The 23,353-nt window shown below is 46.7% G+C and overlaps 1 protein-coding gene across 2 annotated transcripts in view; it reads left to right on the forward strand.

Moving 5' to 3' along the window:
• The first annotated feature begins 10,792 nt into the window (after positions 1-10,792).
• Positions 10,793-23,353, forward strand: part of LOC134927391 (ATP-binding cassette sub-family B member 5-like) — a 250,582-nt gene continuing 238,021 nt past the window's right edge. Inside the window, exon 1 of one of the 2 annotated variants that reach the window (XM_063921770.1) lies at positions 10,793-10,913. In XM_063921770.1, the coding sequence (XP_063777840.1) occupies positions 10,866-10,913 (48 nt within the window). In that variant the 5' untranslated portion in view covers positions 10,793-10,865. The remainder of the gene's footprint in view (positions 10,914-23,353) is intronic. The other variant, XM_063921765.1, reaches the window with a different exon arrangement.

Below are 23,353 nucleotides of genomic sequence, written 5' to 3' on the forward strand. Positions count from 1 at the left end.
AGCTGGCCGTCGCCCTTGCTTAAGAACCGTAATCTGAGCCTCGGCTGAAGCCATCTTGTCAGGGTCATCATACAAAATGCCCAGTGCCGTAAAAAAAGCATCAACACTTTTAAGCGATGGACAGTCAGGCTGTAACCCATATGCCCAGACCTGTGGGTCTCCTTGTAGCAAGGAAATCACCATGCCCACCCGCTGAATTTCTGACCCAGAAGACTGGGGCCAAAGCCTGAAATATAGCTTACAGCTCTCCTTGAAACAAAAGAACTGCGAGCGATTAGAGATGAGCGCCTGAAATTTTTCGGGTTTTGTGTTTTGGTTTTGGGTTCGGTTCCGCGGCCGTGTTTTGGGTTCGACCGCGTTTTGGCAAAACCTCACCGAATTTTTTTTGTCGGATTCGGGTGTGTTTTGGATTCGGGTGGTTTTTTCAAAAAACCCTAAAAAACATCTTAAAACATTGAATTTGGGGGTCATTTTGATCCCATAGTATTATTAACCTCAATAACCATAATTAACACTCATTTTCAGTCTATTCTGAACACCTTACACCTCACAATATTATTTTTAGTCCTAAAATTTGCACCGAGGTCGCTGGATGACTAAGCTCAGCGACCCTAGTGGCCGACACAAACACCGGGCCCATCTAGGAGTGGCACTGCAGTGTCACGCAGGATGTCCCTTCCAAAAAACCCTCCCCAAACAGCACATGACGCAAAGAAAAAAAGAGGCGCAATGAGGTAGCTGACTGTGTGAGAAAGATAAGCGACCCTAGTGGCCGACACAAACACCGGGCCCATCTAGGAGTGGCACTGCAGTGTCACGCAGGATGTCCCTTCCAAAAAACCCTCCCCAAACAGCACATGACGCAAAGAAAAATAAAAGAAAAAAGAGGTGCAAGATGGAATTGTCCTTGGGCCCTTCCCACCCACCCTTATGTTGTATAAACAAAACAGGACATGCACACTTTAACCAACCCATCATTTCAGTGACAGGGTCTGCCACACGACTGTGACTGAAATGACGGGTTGGTTTGGACCCCCACCAAAAAAGAAGCAATTAATCTCTCCTTGCACAAACTGGCTCTACAGAGGCAAGATGTCCACCTCATCATCATCCTCCGATATATCACCGTGTACATCCCCCTCCTCACAGATTATCAATTCGTCCCCACTGGAATCCACCATGTCAGCTCCCTGTGTACTTTGTGGAGGCAATTGCTGCTGGTCAATGTCTCCGCGGAGGAATTGATTATAATTCATTTTAATGAACATCATCTTCTCCACATTTTCTGGATGTAACCTCGTACGCCGATTGCTGACAAGGTGAGCGGCGGCACTAAACACTCTTTCGGAGTACACACTTGTGGGAGGGCAACTTAGGTAGAATAAAGCCAGTTTGTGCAAGGGCCTCCAAATTGCCTCTTTTTCCTGCCAGTATAAGTACGGACTGTGTGACGTGCCTACTTGGATGCGGTCACTCATATAATCCTCCACCATTCTATCAATGGTGAGAGAATCATATGCAGTGACAGTAGACGACATGTCCGTAATGGTTGTCAGGTCCTTCAGTCCGGACCAGATGTCAGCATCAGCAGTCGCTCCAGACTGCCCTGCATCACCGCCAGCGGGTGGGCTCGGAATTCGGATTTGGGATTTCGAAGAATGCACAGTTCTTTGCTGTGCTGCTTTTGCCAGCTTGAGTCTTTTCATTTTTCTAGCGAGAGGCTGAGTGCTTCCATCCTCATGTGAAGCTGAACCACTAGCCATGAACATAGGCCAGGGCCTCAGCCGTTCCTTGCCACTCCGTGTGGTAAATGGCATATTGGCAAGTTTACGCTTCTCCTCCGACAATTTTATTTTAGGTTTTGGAGTCCTTTTTTTTCTGATATTTGGTGTTTTGGATTTGACATGCTCTGTACTATGACATTGGGCATCGGCCTTGGCAGACGACGTTGCTGGCATTTCATCGTCTCGGCCATGACTAGTGGCAGCAGCTTCAGCACGAGGTGGAAGTGGATCTTGATCTTTCCCTAATTTTGGAACCTCAACTGTTTTGTTCTCCATATTTTATAGGCAGAACTAAAAGGCACCTCAGGTAAACAATGGAGATGGATGGATTGGATACTAGTATACAATTATGGACGGACTGCCACGGTTAGGTGGTATAAAAAAACCACGGTTAGGTGGTATATAATACAATTATGGATGGACGGACTGCCTGCCGACTGCCGACACAGAGGTAGCCACAGCCGTGAACTACCGCACTGTACACTGGTTGATAAAGAGATAGTAGTATACTCGTAACAACTAGTATGACACTATGACGACGGTATAAAGAATGAAAAAAAAACCACGGTTAGGTGGTATATATTATAATAATAATACAATTATGGATGGACGGACTGCCTGCCGACTGCCGACACAGAGGTAGCCACAGCCGTGAACTACCGCACTGTACACTGGTTGATAAAGAGATAGTAGTATACTCGTAACAACTAGTATGACACTATGACGACGGTATAAAGAATGAAAAAAAAACCACAGTTAGGTGGTATATATTATAATAATAATACAATTATGGATGGACGGACTGCCTGCCGACTGCCGACACAGAGGTAGCCACAGCCGTGAACTACCGCACTGTACACTGGTTGATAAAGAGATAGTAGTATACTCGTAACAACTAGTATGACACTATGACGACGGTATAAAGAATGAAAAAAAAACCACGGTTAGGTGGTATATATTATAATAATAATACAATTATGGATGGACGGACTGCCTGCCGACTGCCGACACAGAGGTAGCCACAGCCGTGAACTACCGCACTGTACACTGGTTGATAAAGAGATAGTAGTATACTCGTAACAACTAGTATGACACTATGACGACGGTATAAAGAAAGAAAAAAAAATACCACGGTTAGGTGGTATATATTATAATAATAATACAATTATGGATGGACGGACTGCCTGCCGACTGCCGACACAGAGGTAGCCACAGCCGTGAACTACCGCACTGTACACTGGTTGATAAAGAGATAGTAGTATACTCGTAACAACTAGTATGACACTATGACGGTATAAAGAATGAAAAAAAAACCACGGTTAGGTGGTATATATTATAATAATAATACAATTATGGATGGACGGACTGCCTGCCGACTGCCGACACAGAGGTAGCCACAGCCGTGAACTACCGCACTGTACACTGGTTGATAAAGAGATAGTAGTATACTCGTAACAACTAGTATGACACTATGACGACGGTATAAAGAAAGAAAAAAAAATACCACGGTTAGGTGGTATATATTGTAATACAATTATGGATGGACGGACTGCCTGCCGAGTTCCGACTGCCGACACAGAGGTAGCCACAGCCGTGAACTACCGCACTGTACTGTGTCTGCTGCTAATATAGACTGGTTGATAAAGAGATAGTATACAATACATACAACAATATACTACTATACTGGTGGTCAGGCACTGGTCACCACTAGTCACACTGGCAGTGGCACTCCTGCAGCAAAAGTGTGCACTGTTTAATTTTAAATTAATATAATATTATGTACTCCTGGGGGCTCCTGCTATAACAACCTGCAGTGCTCCCCAGTCTCCCCCACAATTATTATAAGCTTTGCCTTTTATACATTGATGTGCAGCACACTGGGCTGAGCTGAGTGCACACAGACTGAGTCACACTGTGTGACTGGCTGCTGCTGTGTATCGTTTTTTTTCAGGCAGAGAACGGATATAGCAGAGAACGGATATATTATATTAAAATAAATAAAAGTTAACTAACAACAACTGCACTGGTCACTGTGGTAAACTCTGTCTGACTCTGCACAATCTCTCTCTCTCTTCTAATCTAATTTCTAATGGAGAGGACGCCAGCCACGTCCTCTCCCTATCAATCTCAATGCACGTGTGAAAATGGCGGCGACGCGCCGCTCCTTATATAGAATCCGAGTCTCGCGAGAATCCGACAGCGTCATGATGACGTTCGGGCGCGCTCGGGTTAACCGAGCAAGGCGGGAGGATCCGAGTCTGCTCGGACCCGTGAAAAAAACATGAAGTTCGTGCGGGTTCGGTTTCAGAGAAACCGAACCCGCTCATCTCTACGAGCGATCTCCAGAAAAACGATCCGGGAGATTTACTTTCGGCTCCTTAACCCCTGAACTTGCCGCTGCTGCTGCGGGAGCTCCGCTAGCGGCCTGCTGGGTGTTCATTTTAATGGACATCTCATTAAATTGTCGAGTCAGGACCTGCACCTGATCGACCACCTGTTGCAAAGTATTTTGAGGGGTATGCTCCATATTCCCACAAAATTTCAACAGGAGTAGGGCTGCTGAATATGTTACGCACACCAGTGCTAACAGGAGTATACCGGTGTATGAACAGAGAGGGAAGCGAAGCAAACGAACTCACAGACAGTATAACATAACATACACAGGAGGTGTTGGAATAACTAATAAACACAAAGTGAACGGAGAAGCCCAAAGGCTCAGGAATTGGGTGTCTCCCTAGTGTCAGGAATGCTCAGATGGAATAGAGCGGACAATGAAGCGATGTGTAGTGATTTAACATGTGGAGCACCTGAAATGATGTTGCTAAGAGCAACAGAAAAAAAAACCCAAAGGGTTACCAACGGGTGTGGGAATAAACTCCTTGGTCAGAGATAGAAATATAGACACAAGGAGAGTATCCACAATCCTAACCCCCACTTGCAGGGCACAGGTTCAGCTTACTGCCACTAAACTGACACCTGGACGCCCTGCACAGTGAGGGAGGATTAAGCAAGCAGGTCTGAGAGTACAGCCGCAAACCTGCTGGGTTCACAGAATAGCATAAGAACCCCAGCAGGTCAAACAACTGACTCCAGTCTTACTGCTAGGTCCGGATTGGCAGAATGAAGTACCGAATCCCAAGGCCTATTCGCAGTAAGCAACAAGTAAATACAAAGTCACACAGTACTAGCTAACTCTCTGGAACTGACTAACAAACAAAGATTCAGCAGCATTTGCCTAGCCTGAGAGGATGGTTTATATAGCAGGTGCTGTCCACGCCCCACTCAGACCTCACAGACTGTGAGCACAAAACCAGCGCCGGATTCCCTGCCGTGCACCGAGCCTGTAACCACTACACAGTAAAAACCCGGACCGGAGTATCAGCTGCGCTCAGGTTACTTCGCTAACACTTGCCTCCCGGTTGCCATGGCGACGTGGCAGCACAGAGCAGGAGATCCTAACAATAAGGAATGTAACAAAATTTGCAAAAAGGAAATAAGAGCGGCTAAAGTAGAAACTGAAAAACTAGTAGCAAAGGAAAGCAAAGCGAATCCCAAAAAATTCTGTAAATACATTAATAGCAAGAGATTAAAGAAGGAGAGTATAGGCCCTTTAAAAGACAAGTTGGGAGTCTTAAGCAAAAATTATAATGACATAGCGGACACACTAAATGAGTTTTTTTCAACAGTATTTACTAGAGAGGACCCAATTCAGGGACTAACACATAATCTCAATGATGAGAATATCCCACTGATAGGTACTTATTTAAGCGAGGAAGTAGTCTGTGACCGATTAAAACATTTTAAGATTAATAAGTCACCAGGTCCCGATGGTATTCACCCAAGGGTTCTAATGGAGCTTCACTCTGAACTTGCAAAACCGCTATTTTTGATCTTTAAGAATTCAGTAATATCAGGTATGGTTCCCAAAGACTGGCGTATAGCGGAAGTTGTGCCTATATTTAAAAAGGGAAGTAAAGCTGAACCAGGTAATTATAGACCAGTTAGTCTTACATCTATAGTGGGGAAAGTATTGGAAGGTATTCTAAGAGATAGTATTCAGAAGCTCCTTGAAGTCAATAAGGTAATTAAAAGGAATCAACATGGGTTTATGAAGGACAGATCCTGTCAAACCAACTTACTTGGCTTCTCTGAAACAGTAAGCGCAAACCTAGATCAGGGTAAAGAGGTGGATGTAATCTTTTTAGATTTTGCCAAAGCATTCGACATTGTACCACACATGAGACTTATGTACAAGCTACAAGAATCAGGGCTAGGAAGCACAATATGCACTTGGGTCAAAAACTGGTTAAATAATAGGGAGCAGCGCGTTGTGGTTAATGGATCTTTTTCAACTTGGACTGAAGTGCTAAGTGGTGTGCCGCAAGGCTCAGTATTAGGACCGCTATTGTTCAATATTTTCATTAACGACCTAACAGAAGGTCTAGAGCAGGCCTGGCCAACCTGTGGCTCTCCAGATGTTGTGAAACTACACATCCCAGCATGCCCTGCCACGGTTTTAGCATTCATTAATAGCAAAACTGTGGCAAAGCATGATGGGACTTGTAGTTTTACAACAGCTGGAGAGCCACAGGTTGGCCAGGCCTGGTCTAGAGAGCATGGTGTCAATTTTTGCAGATGATACCAAATTGTGTAAAGTTATAAATGCGGAGGGGGATGCTGAGTCGCTTCAGAACGACTTAGTTAAACTAGAAGCTTGGGCAGCGAGATGGAGAATGCGCTTCAATACAGACAAGTGTAAGGTAATGCACTGTGGTAACAAGAACAAAAATAACACCTACCTACTAAATGGGGTAAAATTAGGGGATTCTGTACTGGAAAAGAACTTAGGTGTCCTCATAGATAGCAAACTAAGCAGTAGTACCCAAAGTAGGACTGCAGCAAAGAAGGCTAATAAAATATTAGCATGCATAAAATGGGGAATTGATGCTAGGGACGAGAGTATTATACTCCCATTATATAAACCACTTGTGAGGCCACACCTTGAATACGGTGTACAACTCTGGGCACCTTACTACAAAAAGGATATCCTGGAGCTAGAAAAGGTTCAAAGGCGGGCGACCAAACTAATTAAGGGTATGGAGATGCTGGAATACGAGGAAAGGCTTGCAAGACTAGGCATGTTTACACTGGAAAAGAGGAGATTAAGAGGGGATATCATCAACATCTACAAATATATAAGGGGACAATATACAGATCTTGCGCAGGACCTGTTTTTGGTTAGATCAACACAGAGAACTCGTGGACACTCGCTCAGGTTAGAGGAGAGGAGATTCCGCACAATACGGTGTAAAGGCTTTTTTACGGTAAGGACGATACATGTTTGGAATTCCCTGCCTGAGGGAGTTGTAATGGCCGACTCAGTTAACACCTTTAAGAATGGGTTAGATAAATTCCTAATGGATAAGGATATCCAGGGTTATGGGGTATAGTCACGCACTATGGTTATTATAAAAAACAGGGGTAAAACGTAACGGCAGTCATCAACTTCAGTCAAAATTTTATACAAAATAATCGTGCATAGGAGACCACAAATAGGTTGAACTCGATGGATAATTGTCTTTTTTCAACCTTAGATACTATGTTACTATGTTACTATGTTACATCGGATTGAAAAGGACAGCATCCGATGTATCTTGGGCGATCCTGCCCCCCGGGAGGCTGCCGGGGTGATCACTTGTGATCGCCTCCGACATGCGGTTGGATAAGTGTATGGGGCCCTTAAGACAGAGCAAGCAGCAGGAATCTGGTCAGTTGCTTTTTTGCAAACCGATCACTGAACAAAGTAAAGCACACAGAGACTTTCATTTTATAAGGTTTGACATTAAGGGGGTACTGTAATTCAGACCTGATTGCTAGGCAGAGATTTTTGCACTGCTGCGATCAGATAGTCGACGCCTAGAGGGGGAGTGTATTTTTGCTGTGCAAGTGTGCGAACGCATATGTAGCAGAGCTGCACAGACTGATTTTGTGCAGTCTCTGCGCAGCCCGGGACCTACTCAGCCGCTGCGATCACATCAGCCTGTCCAGGAACGGAATTGACAACAGGAACTCTCCCTGCAAACACTTGGACACGCATGCGCTTTTCCAAACACTCCCAGAAAACGGTCAGTTGCCACCCACAAATGCCCTCTTCCTGTCAATCTCCTTACGCCCGTGCGTTCAGAAATTTTGCACCATCCCGTTGCTGACCGGCGATCCCCTTTGCTGTGGTCCGTCGCGCCTGCGCATTGCGGTGCATACACACGCTCATTTCAGATCTGATCGCAGGCTGTGAGAAAATGCAGCGAACAGGTCTGAATCGACCCCTAACTTTTAGAGCTTCTGTTGCAGTGTCTTAATCAAAAGGAATGGACAAGGAAAAAGGGAATATATATTTACTTATTTATTTATTTATTAACAGTTACTTATATAGCGCAGCAAATTCCGTTGCGCTTTACAATTGGAAATAGCAATGATATAACAAAACTGGGTAATAACAAACAGTCATAGAGGTAGGAGGGCCCTGCTCGCAAGCTTACAATCTATAGGAATATTGAGATTTTGAACAGGAAGAACAGGTTGCACCAGGGAATTCCGAGATTTCAAAGTGGAAACATTAAATCTAAGGGGCGTATCTATGTACTATATTAATAATCCCAGCACTGCCGCAATTCTTATTGGTTCATATGGTGACAGATATAGCCTTATGCAGGAGATTTCTGGATTTGGTTTAACAAACTATTAAACTACTGTTTCTGCATAATTTTTTGAGTTGTGTGCAGAACCCCTATGCAGAACCAGCCCTAGGCATAGGCAAACTAGGCAATTGCCTAGGGCATCTGGTATGCCTAGGGGCACAAGCAGCTTCTGCTGATTAAAATGATATGCGGCATGCCTATATTCAGTGTGTAGCATTTCATATGCAGATACAGCCACAGTCGCACACAGTATATAGGCATGCCATATATAATTTTAATCAGCATAAGCTGCTTGTGCATCCTAGCCACATAGCAATGCAAATAAGATGCATTTTCATAAGAAATAGGCACCCGACGTTAGCAGAGCTGCCAGTTGACTCACGCCAGGAACTATATGTGTCATTATGTGTATAAGGGCATTAGTAATGTGTAACATATGTGTAAGGGGCACTATGTGTGTCATTATGTGTATAAGGGCACTAATAATGTGTAGCATATGTGTAAGGGACATTATGTGTGTGTCATTATGTGTATAAGGGCATTAACAATGTGCAGCATATGTGTAAGGGAAATGATGTGTATAAGGGCATTAATAAGGGTTGGCATAATGTATAAGGTGCATTATGTTTTTAAGGACATTAATAATGTGTGTCATATGTGTAAGGGGCATTACTGTGTGGTATTATGTGGATAAATGCATTACCAATGTGTGGCATTATGTGTATAAGGTGCGCTACTGTGTGGCATAACGTATAGAAAGGGCACTACTGTGTGGTCTAATGTGAATAAAGAGCAATATGGTGTGGTGTAATGTGAATAAGGAGCAATATGGTGTGGTGTAATGTGAATAAGGAGCAATAGGGTGTGGTATAATGAGTATAAAAAACAATATGGTGTGGTGTAATGTGAATAAGGAACAATTCAGTATGATGTTATATGAATGAGGGGCACTATTGGGAGGAGTAACGTATATAAGGTAAAGTGGTACTACTGTGTAATGTAATGTGAATAAGGGACACTATCGTATGATAAATTGTGAATAAAGTTGCACTACTGTGAGGCATAATTTGAATTGGGGGTACTATTGTGTGGCCATGCCCCTTGCCAGCAAAAACACATACCTTTTTGGGCTGTGCGCCGAATGTGCACACTGTTCTTATTTAGTTTACAGGGGGGAGGGGAAAAAAGGACTGCTATGGGTGGGGGGTGATGGTGCTGGGAAAGGGGTGCAGGGTCAGAGGTGGAACTAGCGGTGATGCTAGGGGGCACCAGCCAAAATCTTGCCTAGGGCATCATATTGGTTAGGGCCAGCTCTGCCCCATATGTTTTGGTTTTGGTAAAACCACCCTCAAGTGTTTTGGTTCAGATTCGATTTTTGGATTCCTTTAAAATCGATAGAAATTGATAATCATTTATAAAAAAAAAAAAAACCTGATAAAACTTGATGAAAACAGATAAAATCATGTTATTTGGACCTGAGTTTGGTTTTTAAATCCGAATTCCGAGCTGACAACAGACCTGATCCGGGACTCTGTTCCACTTGAAACCTTTAAAGTAATTCCGAACTGGGACTTGATTCGACTCAGAACCCCTACGTTTGGGAGTGTTCATAGTCCAGAAAAACTGAACTGCACATCTCTAATAAATTTTATGAAGCAAAAAAAAAACAACTTGATAAACAGGAGCATAAGTGAGGAGGGGCCCCATGTGCATTCTCTGACCGGGCCTCCTCCTCTCTAGCCGTCAGCGCAGTAGACTCTAGCGCTGTGCCAGAGTCTAGTGTGCATGCACAAGCCAGTGGGGAAATAGCACAGCCACCATCTTCTCGGTGATCTTCCTACTGTGCATACACGAAACACCGGGAAAATGGCCGCTGTGCCATTTTTACATTGATTTGTGCAGCGCTGCTACCACCAATGCAGTACTCTGCAAAGGTAATAATTGAAGACACGGGTGCTGGGTGTGCAACCATTTTCCTATGCCACAGCCCGTAAATCTCTGCACATTTTAAATCACCCCCACCTGCATAGCAGCAAGGTTTTGCCAAGGTATAAAGTTACTCCTTTTTGTTCCTGTGCTTTGCTCCAACCCCAGTGTGTCTTTTGATTATCAATCATGTAAATTATATTATAATTATATAAGATTTTGATTGAAACACGTAATAATGTTCCTGTGTTAGTCAAAAGCTTTCCCAGCTTACTACTTACATTTTGGCAACAGCAGCTGTAGTAAAGCGTGATGCATAATGACGTGCTACAACAGGAAGCAGCTCTCTGAAATGAAATAGTCTTTCCATGCACATCATCCTGTACACTCCTCCTTCCTCTCCAGCCGGGCTGCTCAGAGCTGACAGACACACTGCTCAGAAAGTACAGGCGACAGGATGGCTGCAAAGAGAAGGGGAAGAAAAAGAACCACCATGCGTCCAGGGGTAAGAGGACGAATCCTAATGGGCTGTTACAGGAGTTACTTCATTGTAGTATCCCGGCTGGTAATGGTCCTTACTGTACTGTATGTGTGTAATGCAGAACTGAGAAACATGATGTAATCATTTGTACATTTCTTGTGACCTTGTTCTGAGACTTTGAGTAACTCGGGTACCACGAAGGCTTGTGTTCTACTTGTTTTATTATTTGTACAAAATTGAATAAACTTGCATTTGTACATATGCGATATATGACAATGGATACATTGTCTAGTGTTACATGTTTAACATGAAGTTATATAATATATTTAATTTAGTTATATAACTATATGATACATATATAACAATAGATCACTTGTTCACAACTAAATGTACTAGATATATCTAAAGCAGCGAAGATTGTTACACTATAAATATGTACATGTAAATCTGTTAAATCTACAGGCAGTGGCGTAGCTGCCATAGGTGCAGGGGATGCGGCTGCTATGGGGCCCAGGCTGTCACAGGGGCCTGGGACACGCCGCTTCCCTTACACCAGGTTAGTTGCGCTGCTGCGCTGTGTGTATAAGGCCAGGAGGGACCGCGCAGCGAGCGCCTTTCCTGTGTTTCCGGCGGCGTGTCTGTCAAATGAAGCGCCTGTTCGTGAGCCAATCAGAGCTCGCGGACCGGCAGCCAATCAGGAGCCACAGCTGCCGGTTCGTGAGTTTTCATTGGCTCACGAACTGATGCTTCATTTGCCAGACACGCCGCCAGAGACACAGACAGGACGGACACTAGAGAGGTTTGCGCTGTGCCCTCCTTCCCGGACTCACACACAGCACAGCTCAGCAGCGGTGAGCGGGGGTGGGGGGGGGGGGGGAGAGGGTACCAGGCACTGGCGGGGCATATTTGGCACATTTGTAGCTGGCACTGGGGGGCATATGTGTAACTGGCACTGGGGGGGCATATTTGGCAAATGTGTAGCTGGCACTGGGGGGGGGGGCATATTTGGCACAGCGGCATGTGTAGCTGGCACTGGGGGGGCATATGTGTAGCTGGCACTGGGGCATATGTGTAGCTGGCACTGGAGGGGCATATGTAGCAATCAGGGCATATGTGTATCTGGTACTGTGGGGGAATATCTGGCACTGGGGGCATATGTGGCACTGGGGGCACACCCCTAGCAACAAGTATTACCCCCTGGTAACAAGCACGACACCCAGCTCATGAAATCCCTGGCAACAAGCATTACCCCCTAGCAGCGAGCATAAAACCCCTGGCAACGAATATTACACCCTGGGAACGAGCTTGACACCCAGCACATGAAACCCCTGGCAACAAGCATAACACCCAGCACATGAAACCCCTGGCAATGAACATAACACCCTGAACATGAAAACCACTGGCACTGTGCATGGAACCAAGAGCATGAAACCCCTGGCAACAAGCAGGTAATTTAAAAGTCATTAGAAGCCTTACTGTAGGGCTTAATGTTTAATGGGCATTGCAGTGTGTGGCATAATGTGTCACAGGCATTACGGTGTGTGGTATACCATATCACGGGCATTGTGGTATAATGTCTCTGGGGCATTGCAGTGTGTGGCATAATGTATAACGGGCATTGGGATGCATGGCATAATGTGTCAAGGGCATTACGGTGTGTGGCATATTGTGTAATGGGCATTATGGTGAGTGGTATAGTGTGTCAGGGACATTGGGCGGGATGTACTAAAGCAAAAATGCGGTAAAACCCGCATTTTCATATTTACTAACACCCTACCGCCGCGTTTTCAGCATCCAGGGTATCGCCATCTCTGGATGGCGATACCCTATAGAAGCCTATGGGCTTCTTTTCGCCGACCGCCACAACCCGTCGACACCGCCGCAGACGCCTCCCCCCCAGCTTACCTTCCTCCAGGCTGCCCTGGACCCGGAAGGTAATCTCCTCCTCCCCCTAGCAACGCAGCCGAACGTCCTTCCGGCTGCAGGGGGGAGGAGGAGGCGCCGGGGGCAGCCTGCTGCTGCTTCCCGGCATCTAGCCTGTGCGGGGACCCCTGGGAGGTGACGGAGACCCCCCGCAGACCACCTAACAGGGGCCTCCGTCACCGCATCGCGATGTTGATCGCATATGTTAGTACATATGCGATCAACATCGCTGCGGTAACCGGCGAGGGGCGGCGATGTATGTTAATACATCCCGCCCATTGAAGTATGTGGCATAATGTGTACTGGGCATTACTGTAAGGAGGAAAAAGGACATAATGTAAGGCCCATTTTTTAGCGACGCACACCTACGGCGCGCGCAGACTCTGCACTTTTCTGATGGCAATTATGGGGTAGTGAGGGGAGGGCAGAAAATGTTTTGGCTTGGGGGAGAAAAATTTCTAGTTATGCCCTGCCCGCAATCACCCTCTCCCCCTCCCAGGCCGGGTGCGCCGCTCAGCTACATTACTATGGGTGTGTGGAGGAGTCGCCCGGCAGCAGTAGAAGCAGTGCCAGCTTTCCCATTAGTGACAGTACGCATTTGTGTACAGCGCCATCTCCTGCCGCCTGCCTCTATATCTATATATATATTTTTTTTATTTTTTATTTTAGTATAACTGACGCTTCAGGCACCGTCCTGTCTGGTCCCCCCCCCCCCCCCCTCTACTCTGACAGACCCCTTCCCTTCTGATTTCCTGACTGCAAACCCCCTCACGTTCTCACAGAATGCTGGGGGGCCCTTTCAAAATGTAGCTATGGGGCCCACAAAACTCTAGCTACGCCCCTGTCTACAGGGGCATATACAATTATCTGCAAGGTCTACACTCAGACCTATTCAAGTAGGTAATGTATCTCCTGTGTCTAATTAGATGTGCCCCATAGAGATTGTTAAATGTGGTGGGGAGAGGGAACAGCCATTGATAAATGTTTTGGCATCTCCTGGGGAAGTCCAAGTAAAAATTATATTTTTCAGTATTTTAGTTCTGTCCAGACGTGATCTGGTAAAAATAGACTTTTTACTTTGGCCTCTCCTGGGACATGCCGGAGTTGGAGGCCCAGGTAGGAGTTTAGCAGGAATTTTCCCCTGTTATGTACTGAGAACACCTATAAGCAGAACCAGAAAATATGGGGATCCGGTCTGAAGATCGACACTGTCTAGGTCAACAATGTTTAGGTCGACCACTATAGGTCGACAGTCACTAGGTCGACAGGATTGGAAGGTCGACAGGGTTTCTAGGTCGACATGTGTTAGGTCGACAGGTCAAAAGGTCGACATGAGTTTGTTTGTTTTAAATTCTTTTTTTTACTTTTTCATACTTAACGATCCACGTGGACTACGATTGGAACGGTAATTGTAAAAAAAAACAAAAAAACTTCATGTCGACCTTTTGACCTGTCGACCTAGCACATGTTGCCCTAGAATTCCTGTCGACCTTCCAACCCTGTCGACCTAGTGACTGTCGACCTATAGTGGTCGACCTAAACATTGTCGACCTAGACACTGTCGATCTAATGATCCACACCCAAAATATGATGGTGATGTTATTAAAAAGTATAATGTGTAAATTCTCCAGCACCACAAATGTGTTAAAGAAAACTAAACCTATAGTGCCCCCTGTTCACATTATGCCACACCGACTTCAGTGCCGCCCAATCTGGTGATGCAGCTATGGTATATGTAGGGGCCCCTTGTGACCACTACAGCCACCCTACTGTTAATCTGCCTATAAAAAGGAACATCTCCCAAATGTGCAATGTTACAATTTCCAGAATTGTACAGTGGGTGTTGGGTCCATGATTACACAATGTGTTTCAAATTGTGTCATGGAGTCCCTGGGCTTCCCGCTTCTTTGGGGAGGCTGGTTTACCCTCTAAGGAGTCTGGGAAAGCATTCTCTTGGACATTCACTGCACTTTTCCAATAAGAAGCCCATAGGCTCTATTAGGCAACGCTATCTACAGATGAAGTAGACTACCCGGTCCAAGGTACAGATTGTATCGCATTCTGGAGCTTGGTGGTAATGTGGCCAAACTTTCAAAAATGGCATCTTCTGAGGTTTGGCTGCTAAATTACCTTTAATTCATCCCACCCACGAATAGTTCTTTTTATAAAATACTGAGCCTATTTTAGAATATAATCTGGGAATTAGAAGGGTTTAGTAGTAAGGTACAGTACTTGATGATATCATTGACAGAGCAGGTCCAGTTTAGCTAATGGGCGAGATGGTGAAGGGTGATACAGAGAGCATGATGCTGCCATTTTTATTAAACTAAGCCCTAGGGTTTTTCTTCTCCTCACTTTCTTGTACTTTTGGCAAAGCGTGTGTTTCCCCACTAACCAGGGTAATATTTCCATGATAAAGTTTCTGAAAGTCAATGTTGTGGGATTTGCAGAGGCTCGAAAATATCAAGCCTGACGTGGCAGATTTAGGCAGCAGAGGGGATTTACATTCATATTTTATGTTCTTATGTACTATGGACCCTAACTATGGACCCTATTCAGTAGCAGTCACAACTCCCCGTGTCCCGTTATAGTGCGCACAAGCGGGACCAGCATTGCGCATGCGCGGACCAGGGTGATACGATCACATCTCACTATGCAAACACCTCTGCCTGATTGGTGACAGAGGCATTCGCAGGGCGGAATGGGGCACGACGCACCATTTCTGGGGCATCGACTCGGCATTGGGTGGGCTTGTCGTTAGAAATGAGGGCGGGTTCGGGGTGGCCATGTGATGACTCATGTGATTGAGCACCAAGTACTGTGTACCCTTTTGCTTACAATGTAGTTCAGTTGAGTCATGATGTGGCTAAGGTAACGAGGATGATATATGGAATGCCTTGGTCCTGTGAAGCAGTGCAGTTGGCTGTAAATGGTCAGAGTACGATGTAAATTGCGGGTGATGAATACATTATTTTGCTAAGCCAAAGATTCCAAACTCTAATGCGGACATTGGCCCTCATTCCGAGTTGATCGCTCTGTATTTTTCATAGAGATGAGCGCCTGAAATTTTTCGGGTTTTGTGTTTTGGTTTTGGGTTCGGTTCCGCGGCCGTGTTTTGGGTTCGAACGCGTTTTGGCAAAACCTCACCGAATTATTTTTGTCGGATTCGGGTGTGTTTTGGATTCGGGTGTTTTTTTCCAAAAACACTAAAAAACAGCTTAAATCATAGAATTTGGGGGTCATTTTGATCCCAAAGTATTATTAACCTCAAAAACCATAATTTACACTCATTTTCAGTCTATTCTGAATACCTCACACCTCACAATATTATTTTTAGTCCTAAAATTTGCACCGAGGTCGCTGTGTGAGTAAGATAAGCGACCCTAGTGGCCGACACAAACACCGGGCCCATCTAGGAGTGGCACTGCAGTGTCACGCAGGATGTCCCTTCCAAAAAACCCTCCCCAAACAGCACATGACGCAAAGAAAAAAAGAGGCGCAATGAGGTAGCTGTGTGAGTAAGATTAGCGACCCTAGTGGCCGACACAAACACCGGGCCCATCTAGGAGTGGCACTGCAGTGTCACGCAGGATGTCCCTTCCAAAAAACCCTCCCCAAACAGCACATGACGCAAAGAAAAAAAGAGGCGCAATGAGGTAGCTGACTGTGTGAGTAAGATAAGCGACCCTAGTGGCCGACACAAACACCGGGCCCATCTAGGAGTGGCACTGCAGTGTCACGCAGGATGGCCCTTCCAAAAAACATTCCACAAACAGCATTATGACTGACTATGACGGTATAAAGAATGAAAAAAAAACCACGGTTAGGTGGTATATATTGTAATACAATTATGGATGGACGGACTGCCTGCCGAGTTCCGACACAGAGGTAGCCACAGCCGTGAACTACCGCACTGTACACTGGTTGATAAAGAGATAGTAGTATACTCGTAACAACTAGTATGACTGACTATGACGGTATAAAGAATGAAAAAAAAACCACGGTTAGGTGGTATATATTATAATACAATTATGGATGGACGGACTGCCTGCCGACTGCCGACACAGAGGTAGCCACAGCCGTGAACTACCGCACTGTACACTGGTTGATAAAGAGATAGTAGTATACTCGTAACAACTAGTATGACACTATGACGGTATAAAGAATGAAAAAAAAAACACGGTTAGGTGGTATATATTATAATACAATTATGGATGGACGGACTGCCTGCCGAGTGCCGACACAGAGGTAGCCACAGCCGTGAACTACCGCACTGTACACTGGTTGATAAAGAGATAGTAGTATACTCGTAACAACTAGTATGACTGACTATGACGGTATAAAGAATGAAAAAAAAAACACGGTTAGGTGGTATATATTATAATACAATTATGGATGGACGGACTGCCTGCCGACTGCCGACACAGAGGTAGCCACAGCCGTGAACTACCGCACTGTACACTGGTTGATAAAGAGATAGTAGTATACTCGTAACAACTAGTATGACACTATGACGGTATAAAGAATGAAAAAAAAACCACGGTTAGGTGGTATATATTATAATAATACAATTATGGATGGACGGACTGCCTGCCGACTGCCGACACAGAGGTAGCCACAGCCGTGAACTACCGCACTGTACTCTGGTTGATAAAGAGATAGTAGTATACTCGTAACAACTAGTATGACTATGACGACGGTATAAAGAAAGAAAAAAAAATACCACGGTTAGGTGGTATATAATTATACAATTATGGATGGACGGACTGCCTGCCGAGTGCCGACTGCCGACACAGAGGTAGCCACAGCCGTGAACTACCGCACTGTACTGTGTCTGCTGCTAATATAGACTGGTTGATAAAGAGATAGTATACAACAATATACTACTATACTGGTGGTCAGGCACTGGTCACCACTAGTCACACTGGCAGTGGCACTCCTGCAGCAAAAGTGTGCACTGTTTAATTTTAAATTAATATAATATTATGTACTCCTGGCTCCTGCTATAACAACCTGCAGTGCTCCCCAGTCTCCCCCACAATTATTATAAGCTTTTATACATTGATGTGCAGCACACTGGGCTGAGCTGAGTGCACACAGACTGAGTCACACTGTGTGACTGCTGTGTATCGTTTTTTTCAGGCAGAGAACGGATATAGCAGAGAACGGATATATTAAATAAAAGTTAACTTAACAACAACTGCACTGGTCACTGTGGTAAACTCTGTCTGCACAATCTCTCTCTCTCTCTCTCTCTTCTAATCTATTCTAATGGAGAGGACGCCAGCCACGTCCTCTCCCTATCAATCTCAATGCACGTGTGAAAATGGCGGCGACGCGCGGCTCCTTATATAGAATCCGAGTCTCGCGAGAATCCGACAGCGTCATGATGACGTTCGGGCGCGCTCGGGTTAACCGAGCAAGGCGGGAAGATCCGAGTCGCTCGGACCCGTGAAAAAAAAAGTGAAGTTCGTGCGGGTTCGGATTCAAAGAAACCGAACCCGCTCATCTCTAATTTTTCATCACATCGCAGTGAAATTCCGCTTAGTACGCATGCGCAATATTCGCACTGCGACTGCGCCAAGTAATTTTACAATGGAGATAGTATTTTTACTCACGGCTTTTTCATCGCTCCGGCGATCGTAATGTGATTGACAGGAAATGGGTGTTACTGGGCGGAAACAGGCCGTTTTATGGGCGTGCGGGAAAAAACGCTACCGTTTCCGGAAAAAACGCAGGAGTGGCCGGGGAAACGGGGGAGTGTCTGGGCGAACGCTGGGTGTGTTTGTGACGTCAAAACAGGAACGACAAGCACTGAACTGATCGCACAGGCAGAGTAAGTCTGAAGCTACTCTGAAACTGCTAAGTAGTTAGTAATCGCAATATTGCGAATGCATCGGTCGCAATTTTAAGAAGCTAAGATTCACTCCCAGTAGGCGGCGGCTTAGCGTGTGTAACTCTGCTAAAATCGCCTTGCGAGCGATCAACTCGGAATGAGGGCCATTGTTCCCTGACCCTATCCTGTCCAATTATTTATTTGCAAATATATGCAAACTGAGATCTCTGTATTTCTGTTATCATTTAGTATTCAAATCACATTGCTGATTCTTTTCAGTGTAGTAGGGGAATTTTTTTCTATTATTCTTGTCTAGAATAACCCCTCCCTTTCATGCACCTGTGAAAGATCATTAAATTGACTTTTACACCTTTTTATATTCCTATCATGTTCACTGTCAGACATAAAAGATGCCTCTGTAGGCAATCCCTTCTCAGAGCTGTGCCAAACAGTGAAAGATGAATCAACAGAATGTATTAAGCGCCCTTTTCAGACATGTTGTAGAAAAAGGTCAGAAAAGTGGAGAAGAGGACCATAGCCAGACCAGCCTATCAATTCCTAGTAGAGATGTCCTGAAATACACACCTGCTTGATGATTATTCTACAGTTAATTTTATTTTGTCCATCACAGAATTGTTTTAACTTTGACTCTTATAATTAATGGACGTTTAAATATCTAGCTATACTATTACAGTGTAAAAATTGAATTACAAAATAATCCCGCTGTCCTATCCAAAGCAAACTTTAATCCCACAATTGAAACTTTATGACCTTTACAATGCATGATGTGTAGTGTATTCTTCTGCTAAGGATTACACTCAAAGTTTGCTCAGACATAGGGGGTCATTCCGAGTTGATCGTAGCTGTGCTAAATTTAGGTACTCAGACATACGGGGGGACGCCCAGCACAGGGCTAGTCCGCTCCGCATGTCAGTGCCGCCCCCCTTCCCTGCAAAAGCATCGCACAGCTGCGATGCTTTTGCATTTCAGAAGTACCTCCTGGCCAGCGCAGCTACTGCGGCTGGCAAGGAGAACCTCTTTTCTGCCCGGGTCGCAGCGGCTGCGTGTGACGTCACGCAGCTGCCGCGGCCCGCCCCCCCCCCCCCCAATGGTCCAGCCACGCCTGCGTTGGCCAGACCGTGCCCCCTAAATGGCAGTTTACGCCACAGTCCAGCTCCCTCCCACCCAGCGACCGCCTCTGCCTGTCAATCAACGACGGGCTTCAGCCATCTGGCATGCGCCGTCGCACTGCGGCGCTGGTACATGCGCAGTTCTGACCCGATCGCACCGCTGCGAACAACTGCAGCATGAGATCGGGTTAGAATGACCCCCGTAAGCTCTACACATGCATTGATTACATTTTTTTTATAAGCCAGATATTCAATATGTCTGTGGGGTCCAGGTGTGTCCTGTTCCTTGGAATGACCATGCTGCAATAGATTTGGAGCTGACCATTTCTCACCAGCCACAATGCCCTCAAACATGATGTTTTCGTAGGACTCTCTTGCTCAAACATTAGATTGTGTCAGAAAAAAAATAGTGATTCTGGATTTCAGACTGAACATCACTACCCCTGACATTTCCATATACATATTACTAGGTGCTTCATCGCGCCCTACGGGCGCTCTTCACACCGTCGAAAGGGGCTACGCCCCCTTAACCCCTGCACGCCTTGCTGCGGTTCAATATTTGTATGAGTGGATAGAGGGGATAGAGAGACGCGGGCCGGTAGGGAGGGGATAGATAGAAGGGGGGCGGTAGGGAGGGGATAGAGAGACGCAGGGCGGCAGGGAGGGGATAGAGAGACGCAGGGCCGTAGGGAGGGGATAGAGAGACGCAGGGCGGTAGGGAGGGGATATATAGAGACGCGGGGCGGTAGGGAGGGGATAGAAAGACGCGGGGCGGTATGGAGGGGATAGAGAGACGCGGGTCGGCAGGGAGGGGATAGAGAGACGCGGGGCGGTAGGGAGGGGATAGAGAGACCCGGGGCGATAGGGAGGGGATAGAGAGAGGCGGGGCGGCTGGGAGGGGAGAGAGACGCGGGGCGGTAGGGTGGGGATACTGAGACCCGGGGCGGTAGGAGGGGATACAGAGACACGGGGCGGTAGGGAGGTGATACAGAGACGCAGAACGGTAGGGAGGGGATACTGAGACGCGGGCGGTAGGGAGGGGATACAGAGGCATAGGGAGGAGGGGATAGAGAGAGGCGGGGCGGTAGGGAGGGGATATAGAGACGCGGGGCGGTAGGGAGGGGATAGAGAGACGCGGGCGGCTGGGAGGGGATATAGAGACGCGGAGCGGTAGGGAGGGGATAGAGAGACGCGGGGCGGCTGGGAGGGGATATAGAGACGCGGGGCGGCTGGGAGGGGATATAGAGACACGGGGCGGCTGGGAGGGGATATAGAGACGCGGGGCGGTAGGGAGGGGATAGAGAGACGTGGGGCGGTAGGGAGGGGATAGAGAGACGCGGGCGGCTGGGAGGGGATAGAGAGACGCGGGGCGGCTGGGAGGGGATATAGAGACGCGGGGCGGTAGGGAGGGGATAGAGAGACGCGGGGCGGCTGGGAGGGGATATAGAGACGCTGGGCGGTAGGGAGGGGATAGAGAGACGTGGGGCGGTAGGGAGGGGATAGAGAGACGCGGGGCGGCTGGGAGGGGATATAGAGACGCGGGGCGGTAGGGAGGGGATAGAGAGACGCGAGGCGGTAGGGAGGGGATAGAGAGACGCGGGGCGGTAGGGAGGGGATATAGAGACGCGGGGCGGTAGGGAGGGGATAGAGAGACGCGGGGCGGTAGGGAGGGGATAGAGAGACGCGGGGTGGTAGGGAGGGGATATAGAGACGCGGGTCGGCAGGGAGGGTCCCCAGTGAGGAAGCTGATGAAGAGAGGGGGGAAAGTAGTGGAGGGGGAGGGCACCAGAAGAGGAGACTTGTGTAAAGTGGCGAGCAGACATAGAAACAGTGGGTAGGATGGCCGGAGGGACTCACCGTTGGGGCTGTGGGCGGCTGCTGCAGGCTGGTAAACAGTACAGTGTCCAGAGGCGTCACTGGGTCAGCATTTCAGCATTACTGTTACACACATCCCCCCCCCTCGCGGCCGAAAAGGGGGCGTGGCCTGCTGTGAAAGGGCGTGGCCTCGCGGGTATGTTCTCTCTCGCTCCGGGGGTGTTTCCAGCTTGCCTGTAGATGCTGGCAGCCCCCGGAGACTGGAGAGTGTGTGCCGGCTGTGTGACAGGAGGAGAGTGCTGCAGGAGATGACGTCACTGCAGCACTCGCCTCCTGTCACAGCAGGAGAGCTGACAGCGGGATTTGTGCGGAGGAGGCGGCGGGTCTGTGTACACGGCGCAGGGAGGGCTATGAGAGCCTTCTCCTGCGCCACCTGTCCCTCCTAATGTGTATGCCGGGGGCGGCATCACCCGTTGTTGTTGGGCCGGCGCCGCGGCCGGGGAATCAGAGCAGCTGATGGGTGGGGGGAGGGGAGAGAGAGAGATGGACAGGCAGCAGGAGCAGATACTTGCTGACTCCGCCCACTGCTGTGACTCCACCCAGCGTTACGGGCACAGAGTCACAGATTTAGACAAATATATAGGAGATGGGAAGCACACAATGCTATCCTGATTCTTGATCAGATTGGCTGCTCTAAAGAGAGGACATACATAGAGGAACTATAAAAAAAATAAAAATAAATCTAATTTCTTCCTTAACTAGATTGCACCAATATTCCCCTCTAAAATCCACATATCTTAAAGTTGCATCAATCAACTGACCTTGAACCTAATCTATTAAACAGGCAAAACACTTCTCTAAATCCAACAAAGGGTCTAGAAAAAAAAGAGGATTGAGATTATACTATTTAATTAATGTTTGTGCAGGTGTTGATATTGCAAAGTTATACACTGTACACCAGCAGACTAAGATCAAATACGGTTGGGGTTACCTAAATGTTAAAAAAGGGCAGATTAGATTGGCCAAGTGGTTCTTATCTGAAATTAAATCTATGTATCAATGTTTCTACGTTTCCGATGACGCAAACTACAGTATGATCAGCCCAGTTATTAAAGCAGTGGTGTTTGTTTATTGATAGCAGGTACAGCCATACTCACTGTTATGTGTACGCTGGTAATGAAACACAGTTTGAGCATAGCAGAGTTTCATACAGCTCAACAGCCGGTAAGTGTATGCTGCCAATTGGCAGCGGTACAGGGATGCTGGAACAGTGTTATAGCAGGTAATTAACCAGTTCTCTCTTGAGAGCTAAGTAGGAGACTTCTGTTTTCCACCATGTCTCACTGCACACTGAAAAGACAAGATAGCCTCTGCACATGCTCAGTGGAGATCGCGGTAGCCATCTTGGGATAGGGTATGAAGCCTCCCTAGAGAACTGGGAGACTGGAGACTGCACATTAGTGCCCTCCACTTTCAACAATTTTAGCCTACAAATTACTATCGACACATACTTTAAATGTAATTTTTTATATTGAATGACAAGATGTTCAATTAACATTTCATGCTAAAGAACTGCTCCACCAGATTAAGGATTAGTATGAGCACAGGCATCACTCTGGGGGTGCACAGTCTCCATCGATAGCCCAGCATCTCTGAGGATGCTAGACATGCCCCTGGAGTGATGTAAATGGAAGACTTCCTGTGAGTCCATGCTCCTTCCCGCAAGACCACGGGGAAATAATGGCCGGGTGTCACTGACC

Source organism: Pseudophryne corroboree, chromosome 5 (assembly GCF_028390025.1).
Source record: "Pseudophryne corroboree isolate aPseCor3 chromosome 5, aPseCor3.hap2, whole genome shotgun sequence".
Lineage (NCBI taxonomy): Eukaryota > Metazoa > Chordata > Amphibia > Anura > Myobatrachidae > Pseudophryne > Pseudophryne corroboree.